This window comes from Numenius arquata, chromosome 4 (genome assembly GCF_964106895.1).
Source record: "Numenius arquata chromosome 4, bNumArq3.hap1.1, whole genome shotgun sequence".
Taxonomy (NCBI): domain Eukaryota; kingdom Metazoa; phylum Chordata; class Aves; order Charadriiformes; family Scolopacidae; genus Numenius; species Numenius arquata.
The window spans coordinates 39,343,318-39,364,181 of record NC_133579.1 but is presented as its reverse complement, the minus strand read 5'-3'; the positions used below and the strand labels follow the sequence as shown (position 1 = coordinate 39,364,181).

At 40.0% G+C, this 20,864-nt stretch overlaps 1 protein-coding gene across 2 annotated transcripts in view; it reads right to left on the bottom strand.

Moving 5' to 3' along the window:
* Window positions 1–20,864, bottom strand: part of EPB41L4B (erythrocyte membrane protein band 4.1 like 4B) — a 174,092-nt gene that overhangs the window by 115,553 nt on the left and 37,675 nt on the right. For both annotated transcript variants that reach the window (XM_074146174.1, XM_074146175.1), the window contains exon 2: window positions 5,599–5,703. In XM_074146174.1, coding sequence (XP_074002275.1) covers window positions 5,599–5,703 — 105 coding nt within the window. The remainder of the gene's footprint in view (window positions 1–5,598; window positions 5,704–20,864) is intronic.

The following is a 20,864-nucleotide window of genomic DNA, read 5'->3' as shown; positions in this document are numbered from 1 at the left end:
TGACATACACATCTACCGCTTCAGCTTACGCTCTGACCATGTACAAAACCAAAAGAAAAGAGCAAAAACTGTTTGCTGTCCTGGGTAGGCTGGAAAATTGACTTCTCTACACTTAGAAGAGAGGTGGAGAAGCATCACTGATAGATATCACAACCACCTGCCCTGTATGGCTACTTCTCAAGTTTGTGCCAGGAAATTGGGTCTCCAGCCCTCCTGGAATCAGCAAGTGCTACTGGAAGACAAAAAACTAAAGATGGTCTGGGAATTCTTGATGTTTTGAAGTCTCCCACCAAGTGTTCATAGACAGTAGTACAGCCTTGGACAGCCACAGCTGGAAGTAGTCATTCATCAGGTGTTCTCTATGGCTGTGGAGTCAGCTGTATTGCCGTTGTCCAGTTCCTGAACTGGCATTCCTATCACTGCCACTATTAGTAACTGAAGCACTGAGTACTACAGAATATTGTTACCTGTACAGCTCTTGGGAGTCTCCAGCTGTGACTGGCATTTGTTGCTCTGGGCTACAATCCACAGACACACATTCTGTAACAACCACAATCCCAAAGAGCTCATCATCCAGAGGAACAAGAGAGATTCAGGGAGGGGAAATGGTCACAGATGAATTTGACAGTTTATTCATGGGGAAATGGGATATTTCTACCAGAAGCAGAAAAAGAAACCTTTTGCATTATCAAAATATTTACCAGGCTCTATTTCTCCCAACATTCAATGTATTGAACAACAGGCTTGTCTCTATTTTGTTCTGCTTAACGAGCACTTGTTGTTACAGTGTTAAGCAGTGCATAAAAGAATCCCAGACACCACACTATCAGGCTCATTGACTGGTTTGAGTTGCTGATTTTTCCAAGTCCCTCACACCCTTAAGAAGTCATAGCAGTAATATCAAAAGGAGGCAGTTGAAAAAACTCTCGATTGGAATGACAATAAGCCCTTAAGAGAAAATTCAGATGTAGCAAAGGCAGTCATGAAGCACCAAGTCCCTCCAAGCCCTGACTCAACACCTGCTGAAACATCCAGGAGTCTAGTTTACCATGTGTAGAGAAAACAAAGGCATTCAGGTATTATTCTTTGTTGTCCAGCCTGCTTCACCCCCCACCCACACTGCATTGTTGAAAACCTACGTCGTGAAGGATACATGATCCCGAACCTCCCAGAAAAACCTAGCCATAAGGCTACCTTCCATACTGTTATGGCGAAGAAGTATCTGGATCAACCAGTCCCAACAAATTGCTGCTGGTTAGGCCCAGTCTGGGCAATAGAGTTCTTCCTCCCTTTTTTTCTCCTTCTACTTTTGTACTTGGAAGACTGCTTTCATAAAAGCCCATTTTAGTTTCTACACGCTCTTCTCCATCTCCTCCCTCCACTGTCTTCTTGCCTCTCACAGCAAATGAATCAAAACTCAATTTAGGAATCGGTCAATATTAAGAAGTTCAGATGAAAACACAGCTTGCCAGGACAATTCACTGCAGGTCAGTCCTGGCTCTCATCTCTCCAGGGAACCCTGACCCTCACCATATGTATGGGCACGTGCAGGAGACACGGGCTGTCCTGGCACAAAAGTTTTGCCGTACGCATGCTGTAAATCCAGTGCGTGCATACACACTCCAAATGGCTCAACTGGCTGCAGAGCACAATACATCTATGCAGTTGGGAAAGGCTGTTCCACAGTGACCTTCTTTAAGCCAAGAGGCCTTTGTGACATCAGAGATTGGACATAAAAGACTTAAAGGATTTAGAGGATCACTGAAAGAGACACATATAAGAAAAGTGGCATTTTAATTCTTTTGCTTCCATGCATTCCCAAGTTTCACACCTCAAGGATTATAGCAGCTCATTTGCAAAAGAAAAAACAAAAAACACAACCAAAATTTAAAGATGTATCTTAAATCTTCTTCACCCTCAATTACTTTATAATTGTTCTTGTGATCAGAAACAAAATCATGAGGGAAACAGAAGCAAATTCCATGCTAATCAACACGGGCAATCCTTCTGTTCTGAATTCCTGTAGAACGGAGGGGGCTGGGGGCATTTTGTGCTATCACAGGATAGGCAACCGGAAGAAAGAATACAACTGTAGAAATTGTGAGATCTATGTCCTTAAAGGGGCTGTAAACCACAAAAGCCCTTTTTCTTATGACAATCTGCAATAAGAGACAAAGAAAGAACAATCCTGAACAGAAGTTGAATAAACATTAGCTACCAGCAGCCTAAAATAAATGTCAAGTGCCCAAGCCAACCATAGAATATGTTGCATATGAGCAGTTTCTCCAAAGATGAATACTACCTCATGGGAACTCAACTTTGATAGCATGATCTCAAAAGATTTTTATTATTTCCAACCTCGACTTTCAAAGCTTTCAAGGCTCCCTGCTTTGCTAGAACACACAAACCATAGTAAAAGTAATTAAAAACTCAATAAGCTTTATATTTCCTCTAAACCATTGCAGAGACCTCCTATACAAAAGCGACACTTTTCACCCAAGCACTACTTCCCTGTTGAAGTCCTGTAACAGCTGAACAAGAAATTGCTTCTTTGATTCTCATTTCCTTCTTTCACTCCTCCTTTCCCTCTTCCTTCCCTTCCACAAACAGAAAAGCAGAGTAGTTTTTTTATTACAAAACGACGGAAACATTTGAATGGCCTTAGAATGTTCCCAGACTCACTAGAGCTGTCCTAGAGCAGTGGTCTTCAACCTTTTTTGATGGTGCAAAAAAAAAATTACATACATGTCCCACTGTACTACTATATTATGCACATCATAAAACACACAAAAACGAAAATTAAAAAAGGATGAGAATGATGAAAGAACCACCACTAGAACAGCTGCAGAGCACTAAGTCTCAGGAGTTTTATTACTGAGCGTGGTACTAAAAAAAGAGTTGGTCCTAAGCTATTATAATGCAACTGCAGTAAGATGAAGTTTTATTCCTCACTATAACCTATAAATTGTCATCAGTCAAGGTGCTGAACATCAGCAGGCCATGTATCTGTGCCGCTTGTTAAACCTCATTTATGAATAAAGGTTTCCCACTAAATCAAGTTCTTCCACACACTAACAATACTTAACGACCTCTCCCCTGAAGTATTTCTACTTCTGGAGTTAATACCAGATAACTTAAAATACAACAGTACACAAAGCTTTGCTTTAGAATAAACTACTAGATGATTGTCTACATCCTTCTATTCATAGATATCTTCAAAGGGCACAAGATACAAACTGATGCAGAGTTCACTGTATAGGTTTTACAGTATATTCTGTGTTACTATTGACATCTTGCCTTCTACAACTTCATGGTTTTTGGTTGTATTGAAGAATTATTTTTGGGGGTATTAAAAATAAGCTGTTCAAACAACAAAAAAATTTCTCTTTCAAAGCAGATAAGCTTTAGTTATGATTTTCTCTTCTAAATCACAGCTATCAACAGTGCTTGTCCCAACTCTTTGACAAAGTTACAGGAGTATAAGAAACACAGTGCACTCAAAAGCTGCTTGCCTTGGAACACACAGAAGCAATCTCCACTATTCAAAGACTATTCTGTGCTCTCTTATTTATAAGGGTGGCTTAAAGATGTTTAGCACTTAACAATACATAATAAAGACAAAGGCTTAGAGCCTCGAGGAGTTTACACAACTTTAATCTTCCAGTCGTGCAATTGCCACTGTGTGGTTGAGCTGGAGCTAAGCAGAAGCACATGGAGGCTATGCATTAATTGCTATGCAAATGAAATAAGTGGGTCACAAGTTCAAAACAGACCAAGTAAGGCTGTTAAAGCATGGAACCTTTTTGCACAGGATGCTGGGGAAGATAAAAGCTTGTGCCTTGAAGCTCTTTAAACTCAACTCTCTGCCCAGCTTGAGCCAGACAAAAAAGAAACAAACCAAATGAGAGCTTTCAGCCTTGCACTCCAGCGAAGGTGAAGAAGTCTGCCCTCAACACTCCTCTTAACCCAGGAAACCATAACCCCACTACCAAAGCTCTGCAGCCAGGCTTTTTTAGGCCCCCCAGAAGCTGTTCATAGCCTTTATCCTTCTTGTAACTGTAAATGCCAATACAAAAGAAAGAAATAGCATACAAACAAAGCTAAAACACTTGCATATACAGGCACGCTTTATCCTGAACACCAGGGATACAGCTAACTATGGAAAATATAACTGGCTCACATCTCTGCTTCATCTTTCTTACCATTCAAAAGAGCCCTTCAGTTTTGCAAACATACAAGAAAATGAACATTCTCTGCTTCCTCAGCCAGGTCCTCCGCTTCTAATCTGCCCTATTTCTTGCTAGGAAAGGATGTTTCGCTCTCCCTTTCTCCTTCCCTTCTTTCATAACATTACACAACTCTCCTTGCTAAGTAACTATTACTAGCTATCAAGTTCCCAATTAGATGATTTGATAATAAGGTTGGATTTTTTCTATTATGAGCAGGCTCTGCTTATAAACTGTGCCCTTATGATCAGGGCCCTCATAGAAGGACACACAACTTATGTAATATAATTTTTATCAGGAACCCACACTAAACTTTCTCAAAAACCCAAACTCATTATGGACATACTTCATTCTAACATCATTTTCCAGTGATAAATACATACCCCTAAATTAACTGGGATGTTAGGATAATGTTTAAATAGGGAATCTATGCTTTTGGGGAAGAGAAAACTGATATCTTTCTCAATATCGAGTCATTATAGTATCTGGACAGGTTTCCTGTTTGTTGTTTAAAGTCATTGGTAAAACATAGACCATGGTGCAGTTGCTATAACACTGATCTGACCCAATCTCACTGACCCATGCTTGCTAGAAAATAAAGCTGAGATTTCTGAGATTATAAAGTTAGAACCTACTTTTCACAAGATGTCAAATATTGTGGCTACATTTCCCCATTATTTAATTCTAATAGCATAGAATACGTATGTCTTCTGTCGCTTTAAGAAAAAACATTTATATACTAACCAGATAACCTAAAAGCAAACACTTATTTTCCGAATCTGTATATTCTCTATCTACAATCCAGGTTGCTGTCTTATTGATATAATACCTCAGCACGTAACGTGAACAGACAAAGGAAAAGATGAAATAAATAGCAACACAGTTTAACCACAAGGTTGCAGTCTTTTAACCCTATCTTATTAATATATCTCTCTACCTGCATGTGTAAATAGTTTCCTTTTTTTTCCCCCCCCTTGGGATCATTGGATAAGGGAGAGAAGAAAATTCTCTATTGTAAAAGCAACACAATCTGTGCATGGAACAGTAAAAAGAGGCGTTACAGAAACCCTTGCTTGCAAGAGATTTAACCTGGTTTTAATACCATGAGCCTACCAAACACAAAGCACATTTTTCTCTACCCATAATTATTGCCTTTTCACTTATGTGCAATCAAGTCATGTGCATATCATATAAAATGACACAATGCACTTAGAGTATTTGGCTTTATATGCAAGAACTAAACATGATATCAGTTGTTTCAGCAGTATATCCCCAATGCCTACATCTCTCCACGAAACTGCACCAGTAATACATTTATCATAGGCAACACAAACTATTGCAGAACATAAAAATTAACTGAAGTTATACTTACTGTAACCTGGGAAGCATCCATGAATTGTAGGCCAAAATAATCAGTTTCCACAAGGTCCAAATGATACACAATCTGGTCAAACAACTCCTGTCCCTTTGCATTTTTCTGTAAAAAAAAAAGAAAGTGTGATTATTTTGTGGCTGGGTGTGGGTTTGTTTGGGTAGTTTCCTTTTCAAGTTCAAATGAGGGAGAGTAGATATACAATGGAGAAAAATATCTAAATAGTAATTCTATTCATTCTAAAGAATTGTATTGACATTTCTTTTTATTTTCTTTAAGACAGACACAGTGACATGTCGTTCCTGTCTGCAGCTATTCCAGCAGCATCAGACTTCACTCTCAAAATAAAAACTTTCAAAGTTCACTGTAACTCAAAGTGTAGGAGAAAAAGGAAAGGTTTATGTCCTGTAAGCGTCCTAAGTCAGAGCCAACATTTTAAACCCCAGGAAGTCAAATTCTCCAGTAAAAGCTTGCTTGACACACTGCCTGAAATCTGCTGGCTGTTACCACATGTCAACTGCACTCATGCAGTGCCATACCACCATTCAAGCTGCAAAATAAATTCTGGACAGCCTGAATACTTGAAGCACACTGTGAGGATAATTAATGGGATTTGATAAGAATCTTTTAAATAATGTTGCTAATTGCAATCACATTTACAGTCTTTTAATGAAGAAACAAAAAAAAAAGGCAGAAAAAAAGTTACAAATCTTACTTGGTATGCCATCTGAAATACAACGGCATGGAAACAAAATTAACCTCAAATCATGGGCTACAGGTACTAGTAGGAAAGTTAACTGATCTTAAAGCTAGGCTGCATTGGCCTGTGAACTTATTCTGAGGTTAAACCAAGAATTTAGATATCCAGTGCTTCAACTTCAAACGCTAGAAGCAGCAAAGATTGGACGTGACAGGTGGGGACTGTGTACAAAAAGTTTGCTAAAAAGTAGCTAGAACATTCTCTCATATGTAGTAAATTCAGAACTTGTTAAAAGAAGCCAAACCAAAGCACAACAGAATTTAAACTGATTCTGCTCAAATGAGAGAGGAAAAAACCCACCAAAGCAATAAAAAAAACCGGCAAGACATGAGGAATTCACAAAACTAGGAAAAACTGATCTGATGCCCTATGATCATTCTATTCCTGTTTGCTTGCTTTATGTCATTAACTACCAGTATATTTATCTTTGACCGCCACACACCCAATAGAAACCAGAAAGAGCACACTCCACCTTCTGTACCCAAATAGTAGTTAATGTTCAACATATGTGCTACACAGAGAATAGCTCTGCACTGCACGGCTAGACCATAAAATGCAGTATTACATACAACAGTTACAGGCGATTATAACACTTAACTTGTCACTAAATGAGCTTTCCCAGCAACTCATACCATTTAGATGATAAAGCTGCTGCAACCAACAAACTGCTGACAAAAAGCTTTCTTTGAGATGCTAAACTAAACAGGGAGATAAAAGTGACTAACTCTTTTCCTCTACTAACAGTAAAGTGATGACCTGCTCTCCTTCCTTCTGCCTCTTCACTGCCTGACAATCCAGGGAGTCAAACTGCAGACTGATAAATTGGTACCTATACATTGAATTAAGGGGCAGTATATGCAAAATAGAAGGGTTTTTCCTCAGGAATTACATATGCCCGCATGCATAAAAGTGGTCTCCAATGGAAAAAATGCTCATAGTATAAGAAACTTCCGATTTTCATGGTCTTTTCCACTTCCTCTCTCTTCTAGATAACACAGAAGCTAGAAAAATGTTTTTGCTATCCAAACCTGGTACCACATACAGAATATGAAACTGATTTCACACAATAAAAACATTCAAAGTAGATTAACCAGTTGAAATTTAACAAATCATACTTTCTCTACAGACTCTCAACTTCTGTGTATTTTTGGAAGATACAGGTAAAAAAAAAAAGCAACCTTAAACTAAGAGTATTTTACAGTCCTACCTTGCTAGACAGATGGTTCAGAACCAGCAGATGTAAAAGGCCTGCACAACTTCCATCTCAAAAAAAATATGGCAACAAACAATATACACGTACTATTATATACAGTTACTGCTTTGTTGCTATGCAAGTTACTATAATTGGGAACAGTGAGGTAAGGAAAGTTGCAAAACCTTATTTTGTTTGGCATAGAGGGGGCTTGGTTGGTTGGTTTTGTTTTTTGTTTTTTTTTTTTTGTTTTGTTTTGTTTTGGTTTTGTGTTTTTTTTTCTTTTTTCTTTTTTTTTTTTTTTTTAAAAATCAAACAATGAAGCCACTGCTAGTTTCTGGTGGAGTGTTCCTTGGAACCCAGGAGAACTTGTGTGAGCACCGTGAAACCTCATAGGCAAATGCTGGAGGGGCATTTCAAATGTCCAGCTTATGAGCAAACTACAGCTGCAACCCAAAGTAAAACTGAACTAGCATGAGGCAGTCACTTGTGTTCCCTTTTGCCTCTTTGTCCTTGAAAGAATATAGAAAGACTGAATTACACTGGCAGGTAGGAAGCTCCATGACAGTGTGAAACTACTGAAAAGAAAAAAAAAAAAAAAGTGTTTTCTCACATCAGTCAGCCCCATAAGCCATCCATGCCTGACAGTGGCACAACTTTCCTCCACTCTGTATCCCAGAAGCCCTCCTCAAATAACCCCCCATCATATTTTCTTTGGGATCATGAATCATGACGTCAATGAAAATGCTTATGTTTAACAAGGGCTTATTGCTGGGTCCTCCTACAAAGACTCAAATCAGCATAAAGCACCTTGCAGGGCCACAGCAACAGCTGCATGGCCCACATTTCAAGTAGGCTAAATTTTTAGCTACCAAAGACCTTCCAGTCTCTGGGAACCTATGGAAATTCTTGTCAGCTAAAACCTGGCAAAACAAAGATTAACTTCTCTAATTAGAAACTCTTCTGGACTTGACAAGTGAATAGGCAAGAGGTTTTAACATGCTTTTGGTGGGCATGAAGGAAAGGGAAATTCATCAGCCAGGGGCATTTTACACCAACTCTGTCCAAACAGGCTGATCAGTGTTGATTTTACCTCTTCCAAAATTGTTGGAAAGGTTCTGCCAAAGGGCATGAAGAGGGGACACAGAAGCCAGAAAAGTCCTGATTTAGTGCAGATACAGTGCAAGAATGCCATTGATCAGTCTCAGAGCACACACAGCAAAGCTGGAGAGCTTCTGTGCACGCCTTCCCCAACCTGATGTGCAGCATGTAGCAACCAAGCACAGTGCTTTACATGAACCCAAGTGGAGTGGCTGAATTGTTGAGTCATACTAGAGAGTTTAGATTATAGCATTACAAATGAACTATTAACGGATTTCAGAAATAGCTGAGGTTGTGCTTGGGAAAACAAGCTGTCAAATAGGCCAGGAGTACATGAAATAGCCTACAAGTTGACAAAATGATAATTGAAAAAGAGGAAAATAAATTACTGCCAAGAAAAAAGTCAAAGCTAATTAACTGTAATGTGTCCCAAACTGAATAGTGAGTAGTAGAAGAAATAAGTAGGTAGGGCAGATTGAGTTTCTTTTTTAAAGAAAGCACAGGATTATGTAATCTGCAATACATCAAATATTTTTTCAGAGTGGGCTGCTATGATCTCATGGTCACAGACACCAGGTTTTAGCTTCTAAATAAGTTAGTAAAGGAGCATTTGTAGCTAGCAATCCCCTGCTCTGCAGGCCTGATACTGCTCTATTCCAATGGTATCAGCATTTCCTCTCGTTGGCACTTCCTGGAACCAGGTAGGTCAGTATGTTCTGCTCAGTCCTCTTACACCTGAACTGTTATTAACTCATTTTTCAAACCTACAACTATGTCTTTATCTGCTGGCCATACTGTTTAGCAGTGATAACTCGCTTTGTTTTTAACAGTCACCGGCAATGTTGTTTCCCAGGCTTTCAGACGTACTACAGGCTAAACATGCATAAAGCCAGCTGGGCTTCTAATTAGCCTTGACTCCCGGTGCCTGTTATCTGTCCTTTAACTTGTTATCTTCTTGACAGTGAAGCCCTCGGTTTCTCAAACACATTCAACCTGCACTGAAAGAAAGCAATATTTGCACAATTTTAAGCACAGAAATGCAATTCTATATTCTTACGAATCTGTTCATTAGGTCCCTTGGGAAGAGGGTGGGACAGGTAGCACCCTCCACACCCTCTAAGCTTAGTCACTGGGTGTTATGTGACCGCAGTGCAGACATCCTTTGGATCGTGACTTTTATAGGCACGTCAGAGCTAGCTCTTAAGTAAAGAGAGCTGCATATTGCACAGCAGCTATGATATCTAACAGCTTCAGCCAAGTATGCAGTTGAGCCTATGGCTGGGCTTGCAATGGCTGCACAGAAAACCATGCTATCCAGCCCAGCAATGCTGCTATACAGTAAGTATTGTCAAAAACAGTAACATTTTTTCAAGTTCCGGTTTCCATGCTGCCATCCAGAGACAACACTCTGCAGAGGGCACTGCTGTGCCCTGCAAACTAGCCATGACCTTGATGTCTGTCCCACCCTCCTCCCAGGGGACCTAATAAACAGATTTGTAAGAATGTGGAAAGAGTTGCATTTTTGTGCTTGAAATAATGCAAATATTGCTTTCTCTCAATATACAAAAATTCAATGTTAAGGACTAAAAGAAAAAAAAGTTATTTCTTAAGATATCATACTTCCGTGAGGCTGGCTAACTTGCTCAAGCTACATGAAGATGTTAGGTTATTTTCTTACCCGTCAACCATTGACTCAAGTTTCTAGTTCTGGCTCCAAGCTCATTGAAAATGTGACACTGTTGAAATAACCATTAAGCCTCTCACCCTGTCATGGCAGTAACAGCAGCATTGATTCAGAGCCTGCAACTGCATGCAAATTATGTCTAAATGTAGTACAGACCATAGAAACAAGCAGCATTCCTGAACATGCCCAGAAGAAAATGCAACTGATGATGCCCGTGAACTTTTAGCTGAAGGAAAACAAAATTCATTCTAACCCCTAGAAAGGAATTAGCTAAAAAAAAAAAAAAAAAAAAAAAAGCCCAAATCACCTTGACCTACAAAAAAACCCCCAAAACAACAAAAATGCCAAATGCATACACTCATGACCAAAACCCCAGCCCTTCGTCAGGAGGCAAAAAGTCTTCTGAATAGCATTTATTTATTATAACCTTCAAAGCACAAACACTTTTCTCCCAGCCATTTTTGTAAATACCTTAAACCAAAGTTGCTATTTCTTGAGCAAAATAAGCTTATGAGCAAAGCAAAAAGAATCCAACCAACAAATCAAACCACTTCCTTAAAATTATGCTCAAAGCCTATGATAAAACTGGGACTCCCACAAGTCACATCCCATCAAGGGGATGGAAGAATCTCAAAGAAATAGCACAATGCCATTTAAGCCATTCTCTCTGCTGGTAGATTGGCACTAACAGTGAAATAAGCTGGGTTTCTGCAACTAAGATGCCAATGAGAATTTGCAGACAGATATTAAGAAAAAATCCCCAAACAGTGGGTATAGTGAACCTCACATTGCTGCACAGCAGCATTTCTAAACAGCACTCTAACTCTCCTCTCTCCACCAATTGTTGGCAAGAAGAATCAGAGTCATTCCCCGCTAAACAAGATGGAAACAGGGATTAATGACTGCAAAAGACAAGTAGTACCTCTGCTACTTTTTACAGAACAGCAAGGATTGAAGGTAGAAAGTCTGTAAGAACTGGTATAGAGGAGAAGCCTGAACAAGAACAAATAAACAGATCTCCATATATCATATTTACCAGGCACTACATAAACCCAATGGCACTGGACTTCTAGACACAACACAATACTTTTACCATGCTAGCATGACATTGGCCAAGTCTCTCCTGTCAGCCTAAGGTCTCTACCAGCTACGTAAGGGCAGTCACTTGTGAATAAAAAAATAAAAATTAAAACCAAAACCAAGCTGCCCAAAACATAAATTAAGGGTAGGGAAGAACAGTATGCTATTTTCAAGGTCTGCAATAGGAATGAAGAAAAGATTTTTAATTATTCATAAAGTGTAAACTCACTGAGATCAATCAAAGATTAGAACAGCAGCACAGCACTGTATACAGAAAATATAGCAGAGAGAATTATCTTACATGCAGAACAATCACTAAAAAGCCCAAAATCATGCCAAGTAACCTGTGGGAAAGATGTCACGTGTACAGCAACACTTAAAACATAAAACAGATTTCAAGGAAGTCAGGTGAGATTTGAAGAGTGAGTGGAGGGTTTCCCTTGCCTTCGCCAGTTTGTGCATCCCCGCTTCCAGTCACTCCTTTCCCCACCTCTGAAACACACTCTGCCTCTTCCTCAAGTGGATGAAGTACAACAACAGGTGGACCAGCTTTGTGAAAGGATCTGTACAGTGCTAACTTCTTCTGAAAGCTGGTTTTGCACAACTGTTTTCAATGTACACACTTTCACTAACTGAGCTTTACAGTACAGCCCTTCGAAAAACACCTAAAGCATACCTAGAGCCTCAGAAGTCTACTTTGCTGGTGAAAAAAGGAGCATGAAACTATCATGTCTCAAGACCTACATTATCTGGAAGGGAGAATTTCACCACTTGCTTAGTTTTTTCAGGGAAGACATCGGGGCTACCCCATGCTGGACACAGATGATTCCAGCCATCTCCACAATGGATCCACTGGCCACTGATGGTGGTAAAGTGGGTGCAGAAGTCAGGAGTGAAAGACTGAATTTGAGCCTGGAAAAAAAAGCTGTCTTTATCTTGACCCATGAGCTTTCTTGCTCCCATGTTTTCTCCATATTTTCTTCCCGCAACCTGCTGGTGGGGGGACTGAATGAGGAGCTCGGTGGGAGCCTAGCTGTCGGCCGAGGCTAACTCACCGCAGTGGGGAAACCCTTATCCAGGGCAATTTTCCATTTCTATAAGTCTGTGGTCATCTGAAGGGCATGCTGTCTTTGAAGAGCTTTTAATCTCTCCAAAAGCCACATGAAGGGCAAGCAGATACTACTGCAATGGGTGCCCTATGAGTGCAATTACTATTGGCAATGTTAATATCAGCACTGACATTTTTATTTTATTGGACTAAGATGAAGGTAAGAGTTTCTGTTTACTGTCCCTATCACCTACATGTACTACTGGCAACACAGACCTCTTCCAAGAGAAAAGCACTGTCAACACTTCTAAATGGGATCCTCAGCCAACAGATAAAAAAATACCATCAGCCACAGAACAAAGCAGTAAAAAAATCCTTACTTGTAACTTTATGTTCCAGAAGTGGGTCTGGACTCCTGTTATTTCAGATACAGACAGGTTACCCCATCACATTTCTACACTCAGAGGCACAATAAAAAAAATAGTTATTTGTATAGAAGGAAGATTCTTTTTCACCCCTAGACTGTAAGCTCCCTCTCCTGACCTGCTTGAAATACTACATGCACCTGAAGTTCAAGTACACAGCTGAAGAAACACAAAGTATCTAGAATGAGGACAATAAAAACCTATGCTGAGACTTCTTAACCTACATGATTCTACTCAAGATATAATTTACAGCTCTGCATCGCTGGAGGAAGAGACAGAACTTGATAAAGGTAAGCTATGGGTGTTGAACTGGCAGCCACCTCCAGGAGACAATACCATCAAACACAACACATAACATTGTGCTTCCCTTCTGTGACTTGCCCATTGCCCTCCTGCACAAATCACAGTGGGATTATAGGTCCCATTTTGCAGGAGAGCTAGAGAAGATTCTAGGTAATGACTTCAAATTGCATTTGAGAAACAACACAGAACACCAGCATAAGCCAAGTTGACTTAAAAGAGAACAAGGAGAAAGAGGCAAATGCTACTAGAAGTGAATCTCAGGAGAGTTTAGCAAAGACTCTGTGCTTTTTTATGCTAATGGCAGTACCAAAGTTTCAAAAGACATTTTTGCTTTCTTATACATTTGCATTTGAATGCTGCATGAGTAGAAATGATTTTAAATAGATGCAATTGTACAAACAGAATTTTCCATATGGATGCTTGTCTTTCACGTACATTTTGCATGTATGTGTGCCTAACTCAACTCTTTCCCATTTTTTTAACTTGTTTTTAAATAGGACACTTACAACTGTCTACAATAGAATGGTTTACCGATAACACTCTACTGGCAAGCTCCCCCTGGCACAAATGCAGCTAAGACCAGCAGTAATGGCCAGTCAGACACGCATCCAATACAAGTACTTTATATAAAGGAAGCCTGCAGGGTCCCTGCTGTCCCAGCCAGCCAAATCACAGGTTCTGTTTCCAGCTCTTACCCAAAAGGTTTGTCAGTGCAGCTGTACAGCTATATGCCTAGTAAAGAAGTGCCTCCAGGGGGAAGTTATAACATCACCAGTATAACATCACTACTGATTTAAGCTAACAGTGCTTTCAAACCCCCTTCCCACACAAACATTCACTTGTGGGACACGCTGTACAGCCTGCTATGGGGCCTGTCCTGCCAAAAGCTGTTTCTCCAACACTGGGTAACGGGGCAAGGAGGCAGCTGCAAAGCTGTGTTGTGGCCAGGAGACAAAACCTAGAAAGGCTGCTCTAAGAACAAACATCTTAGACAATGCCTTATAGATCATTGCTTTTAGCATATAGAACAGCACCTGTAAAATAAAAAAAATGCAGATTCCTTTAAAAATATCACATCACATATGTTGCAGGAATTTGCTTTTATCTATGTCTGGATAAAACTTGAAGTTCCTTAGAACCACTCCTCTCTTGCGGCATAAATACTGCACGCTGCTTATGCTCACATAATTCACATTCAATTGTTTCTACATATAATTTTAAACTTAAATAATCCATACTATTTGTGGCACTTTTCATGGCAGAAAATTAATTCCACATGCATGCTAACATTAGCATTAATTACCTATTCCCATATCTGGCACAAAATCTTATAAAGTGCTAAATCTTCTATATAAATCATATTAGTTATTGATAATCCTGACAGTTACAGCCACTAAACAAACTTCAAAGATGTGAAACATAGAAGCAGTGACCACAAAGGGAGTTTAGAACTTGTGGACAAAGCTCTAAGGTGGTCCTCTACAGATTTAAAATGTAAAGACAAACTCTTTTAGAAGTTACCTATTTATCCAGACAGCCAACAGACTTCAGCACTCATCACTCTTTGTTCTTTCATACACTAAGCCACAGGATCTCTCCAAAGAATCAGCTACAATTATTTACGTTTCTCTGAAGAGAACCAGAAACCCGGAGATTCAGAAAAGTCAGTAAAACCTCTTAAACTGCAGGTTTATAATCAGCAGTTTAAAAAACAGATAAAGATTGGGGAAGTTTGCCACTAAAAATATTTCATTTAGTGGGCAGGCAGGAAGATATAATTCTTTTTAAACATAAACATAATTAGCCAAGTATATGCAATTAAGGAAGATCACTACAAATTATATTTCTTTCTAGAGAGACAGAAGATGCAATAAGAACAGGCATGTGGTTTTTATAAAAAAACCTCACTAATTAAAAAAAATTAGAGTAAATAATAGTTCAAGCTTATAGAAATCATCTCTCACATGATTCCACTGTTCAGTTAAAACAAACCTAATGCCAGACCTAGGTTTATTATATTGAAAAGAGGTCCAGCACTCTAATCTCCTCACTGGTGCAATGGAATTATATGAGAGAAGATAAATTCTCACCATGCCATAGCATTCAACTTCTTGCTCTGTTTTATTCAGATTTGAAGAAGAAATGGACACTTGACAGCACCCAAACAGGCACGGCAGCACAATGTCCTGCTTATCTTCATTCTGAAGAATAAACAAGGACTGATGTGTCTGGGGTTTTTTAATTAAATTAAAACCACACAGAAGTTCCAAGTGTTAATATGAAGAGCAGAAAGACTAGGTTAGAGTGAAAATTTGTTTCTTATATTTAATGCCAACCAACAGATCATCCAATCAAGTTAAGTAAGAGGCTGAGAAAATAAAAGTAGTGTTTATGAACAAAACCTCTGACCCCATAGCTAGTATGCAGAAAAGCACAGTATTGATCAAAGTCTAGAAAAGTGACGTTTTCAAAAAAGACAGACAGAATAGGGGAACCAGAAAACCACACAAATGTCAGACGACTTCTCTGTCAGGTTCCCTGCAAGCTGCAATTTTTGCTGCCTGCTTGGAGGGAATATCATATGCCAGCACTTCCTTTGGATACACTTTGAAAGACTGTCCTCAGAATTGTTTAGACAAAAATACAGATGAAAAGGAAAATACATGATCAAAGGTACATGCTACATGTACATACATTCCAGAGAGTATAGATAGATTAGCAATAGTTAGAAGGCTACACTGCATATGGTTTGATTTGAAAATCCATTTGCAGCAGGCTGCAGTTTTTAGTAATTTGCAGAAAGGTTTGAATTTTGAGTTTCCCTTTGAGGTTTGGCTGCCCTGCCTATCTCCATGCCATTAAATGGATTCTGGCCGCTTACATGTCAAGGGAAATAAAACAGAATCCAAAAGACTACAGTGGAAATTAAACCCAAACACCATAAAGGAGTTAAAAAAAAAAAAAGCATCAGCTTTTCAGATTGCTTATTTTACATGTGTATTAACATCACCTTAATAGAAGCTTACACTCTTGATTCAGACCACCACACAAACATAGGAAAACTTTGCTATTGCCACAGTGATGGCCAGAGATTGAGTAGAACTTAAACTGGCAACGCTCCCAGTTTACTGTGACGGGTTAATGAGACATTCCTTGTGGTTGGCTCTTTCCACCTGGGCACTTTACCTCAACAGAAGTTTTGCTGTGCTTGAAAACTTCTGCAGATATCTTTTTCTCAAAGCCCGGATCTCAAGACAGATCACATCAAACACTGAATTGTCCAGTCACACATGGCTGAACTGCTATCATCTCAGTTGTTTAAAATGGTAACTTGGTCTTTTAGTCAAACATTTTTTTTTTTTTTTTTTTTTTTTTAATTCAGGGAAGCAAATGGCAAGAAATGCACCAATTCCTTACTCACAGAAAGAATATATCAGACCATGCTAGCATGGTCAAGTTAATACCCAAAAGCCACTGTAACATGAAGCCACTTCACAACATAGCTATTAGTTGGAGGGATAAGGAACTAGTTAAAAATGAAATCACTCTGTGGTGGCGCCAGCAAAGGCTGTACCACCAGTTCTTTGCAGTTGCAAGACAGCCTCCATGCAGATATTAAGAAAAACCTTTGTTGATAAAGCAGACAAACAAAAATTAATAAAGGGCTCTGTCTCAGAATTTTATTCACAACGAAAGTGAAGACAGGAACAGAGAATTCCCACAAACTTCCAACTTAACTAAATATTCAATCAATATTCAATTAAACCTAAACCACTGGCATTAATACCAAGCATTCTGACCATTTGAAAAGTAACTAAGTCACTGGAGGATCAGATTTTGCTGTCCTAATTCCCTATTCTATCACTAATAGAAATGTCTCTCATTTCCAGACTTGCAGACTTCCACAGAGTCAAGAGGTCTTCTGTTGGAGCAAAGTTATGCAAGGCAAACTCTGACCGTAGTGACAATTTTGCTGCCTAATGGCTTTTAAATGACACCAACAACTCAGCTGACTTCAAAGTCATACCTATGTAGCCAGCAGAGCCTTTAACTGCAGCCGAGTACAACACTGCGCCAATGACGCAGGAAAGACAAGTGTCAACTCACTTGTTCAGCTGCACCAATTCAGAAAAAGACAGCATGTGGTGGAGTTTATTCAGGCTGAGCAACAAAGTACACACATGACTGTTGATACAGCCAGAGAGTCTGTAGATTGAGAGAGATTTGTTTTTCCATCTCACTGTATAGAAAATACCATATGTTGGAGGCAAACAAGCAATTCAGATGAAGAAAGTGATGAGCTGAATGCTCAATCACTCACCCATCATGCACAGTGAAGATCTTAAATTATACCCTCTTTTCAAATCTTGGATGAAAGACCAGAAAAAGTTGTTTATCTCGACTGTTGGGTTTTCATCATGGTTTCCCACAACATCCTTGCATCCAAGCTGGCACATTACAGTCTAGATAGGTGGATTACTGTGGATGAAAAATATCTGGATCACTGGACTACCTGGAAGCCAGTTATAAGTGGAATTCCTCAGGGATCTATCTAGGAACCCATCTTGTGTAACACCATCTACCACACGGAGGAAGAGGGACACATCTTCATTGACTTCTTTGAAGGCACCAAGCTGGAGTGTGCAATTGACTTGTATGAAGGCACTACAGTGACAAACTAGAGTTGAGGAAAGAGCTGTGATGGTGTACACAGACTGGACCACATGCCCCATCAGGAGAGGCTCAGGAAGCTCGGCTCAGTGAGTCTGGAGGAGAGAAGGCTAAGGGTAACCATGAGGAGCCTTTCAACATCTATTGTGTTGTTACTGGAAAGTCAAAGCCAGGCTCTTGAAGATAAAAGACTATGAATATCAACTGAAATAGTGAATATTCCAAGTGGTACAAGGAAAAAAGTTACACTATGATGATAATTAAACATTGGAGCAGGTTTCCCAGAGAAGGCATTAAATCTCCATGCTTGGAGGTTTCTTCCAAGGCCTGACTGGATAAAGCCCTGAATGAACAACCAAGTCTGAATTCAGTGATGACCCTCCTTTGAGCAGGAGGATGGACTGGATAGCCTCCTTAGGTCCCTTCCAACCTACGTAATTCTGTGGCTGTGATATGACTGACCCTACAGTCTCCCTTTCAGTTTTACCTACAATTTGCGAGAATTGCTAACAGTCTTGCAGCTTGTACACATTTGTAAAATAGATTCAACATGTTGCACTAGCATATGCTCTAATGCTGCTTACATTTCAAAGAGCACTTTCCAAATATTTTAAACTAGCTTGGAATTTGCATCCTGTCATTTGGGGGGGATACAACAAGTCTTTTTTAATTCCTAACAAAACCACTGTTGAATTGTTTCACAAACATCTCCAGACTTGATTTTCAACTCCCAACAGGAACAATTAATCTATAGTAACTGGAGTTAAAACTAATGCAGTAGTAACTAGAGTTAAAATTAAGAAAAGCAGCAGATCACTTGACCCTGACACACAAAGAAGTTTGGAAGCATGCTGTTTCATCTGTGTCTAATTCTTGGATGCTCTGGTGGACTAACTTTGGCTATAGCCACCAGGTGCCTACCAAGCCACTCTCTCACTCTCTTGCCTCAGCGAGACAGGGGGAGAAAATAAGATGAAAAGCTCATGGGTTGAGAGAAGTACAGGAAAAACACCACCAACTACCATGACAGGCAGAACAGACTTGACTTGTGGAAGATAAATTTAATTTATTGCCAATTAATAGCAGAGTAAGACAGTGAGAAATAAAAAGAAAACTAAAACCACCTTCTCCCCACCCCTCCCTTCTTCCCAAGCTCAACTTCACTCCTGATTCTTCTACCTTCTCCTCCCAAGTGGCACCGGGCAATGAGGGCAGCAGTCAGTTCATAACACTTCATCTCTTTCTTCTTCCTCCTCACACTGTTCCCCTGCTCCAGCATGGGATCCATCCCATGGGATACAGTCCTTCGGGAACTTCTCCAATGTGGGTCCTTCCTACAGGCCGCAGTTCAAGAACGGCTCCAGTGTGGGACCTGTCCATGGGGTACAGTCCTTCAGGAAAAGACTGTTCCAGTGTGTCCCCACCACGGGCCACAGCTCCTTCCAGGAGCTTGGCCCAGCATAGGCTCTCCACAGGCTGCAGCTTCCTTCAGGGCACATCCACCTGCTCCCGCATGGGGTCCTCCATGCGCTGCAGGGTGGATATCGGCTCCACTGTGGTCCTCCACAGGGTGCAGGGGGACCACCTGCATCACCATGGTCTTCTTCATAGGTTGCTAGGGAATCTGCTGTAGTGCCTGAAGCACCTCTTTCCTCCCTTCTCCACAGACTTTGGTGTCTGCAGGGTTGTTTCTGTCACGTTTTTCTTGCTCCTCTCTCTCACAGCTGCTGTGCAGCAATTTTTTTACCCCTTCTTAAATATGTTATTACAGAGATGCTTGGAGCTGGTTAGATCTGGCTCTGACACAGGGACAGCTTCTGGCATCTTCTCACAGAAACCATCCCTGCAGCCCCCCCAATTCAAAATAGCCAGTGTTCAGGGGCAGGGTGGAGTCACTCTTACTGTCCTAGCTCAACACAAGGTTATCTTATATCTGCCATACTCATCCTGACTGAAAGGCAATACTCTCTACTCACAATACAGAGCAATGAACTCATGTCCTTAATGAGCGATAAAAACTTTCTCTCTCTGAGAAATAGGATGGCTCCTTTGTCCATCTCTCATCCTCCTTCCCCACCCCCAACATTCAGAGGAGAAAATGACTCCACTCTATTATTCAGTAACTGTGGGCATTCAATTAAAAGGCAACTTTTAAAGTATATTTACTGACACAATCAACCCAGCAAAATATAGGTTATTCTGATGTGAGAGCACTCTCTCCTTCCTGCTCATAGCTTCCACGCAAAGTGAAGTGCCCAGACTCCATGGGCCATAGCGAGTCAGTGAGGTGCACACAGGTGCCTGCAAGCAACACCAAGTGCTTTCCTGCTTCATTTTCACAACATCCAGGTGCTGCAAAATCTCACGTATTTGAAATTGTCCTTCCCCAGCCCCAGTTATTCTCTCATTCCCCGATGAATCCATTTTCTCCAGTGAATAATGAAAGCACAAAATTTGCAAACTACAATATGACAAACTTTTAACACTTTAAAAGCATTTTAAAGCTTTATGTTACTTTAAATGTAAGCATAGGTTTAGATTTATTACCTCCCAAACCCATGTCAGTCAAACTCTCCCACTTTCCCCAATCCTCTAATTTAAGCTTCCTACAAGTGAACAGGCATAAGATTGACAGTTTGTTGGTAACAAACCTTTCCTGACTTTGTGAGCAACTCATACTGAATTACTGCAGTTTTGTTTACAATGCAGCATTTAGAAACAAAACATTTTCTCATGTTATATTTCAGTTGTCTTCTAGCTTTCATCACTGTTAAAGCTGCTGGTTGCTTTGAATTTTCAGGATAGAGCATAAACCAGGGTGAGTACTAAATTGTAGGAATTTACTGAAGCACAAGGATAATGGTAGACATCAAACTCTAACAAACAATCATCGCTGTTATTCTACTCTGAAACATCTATTTAGTCAAGTGTAAGTGCGTGAAAAATGGAAGACTAACTACACTAAGAAGCGTTTTTTAAAAAAAATCCATTGGTGTAATGCA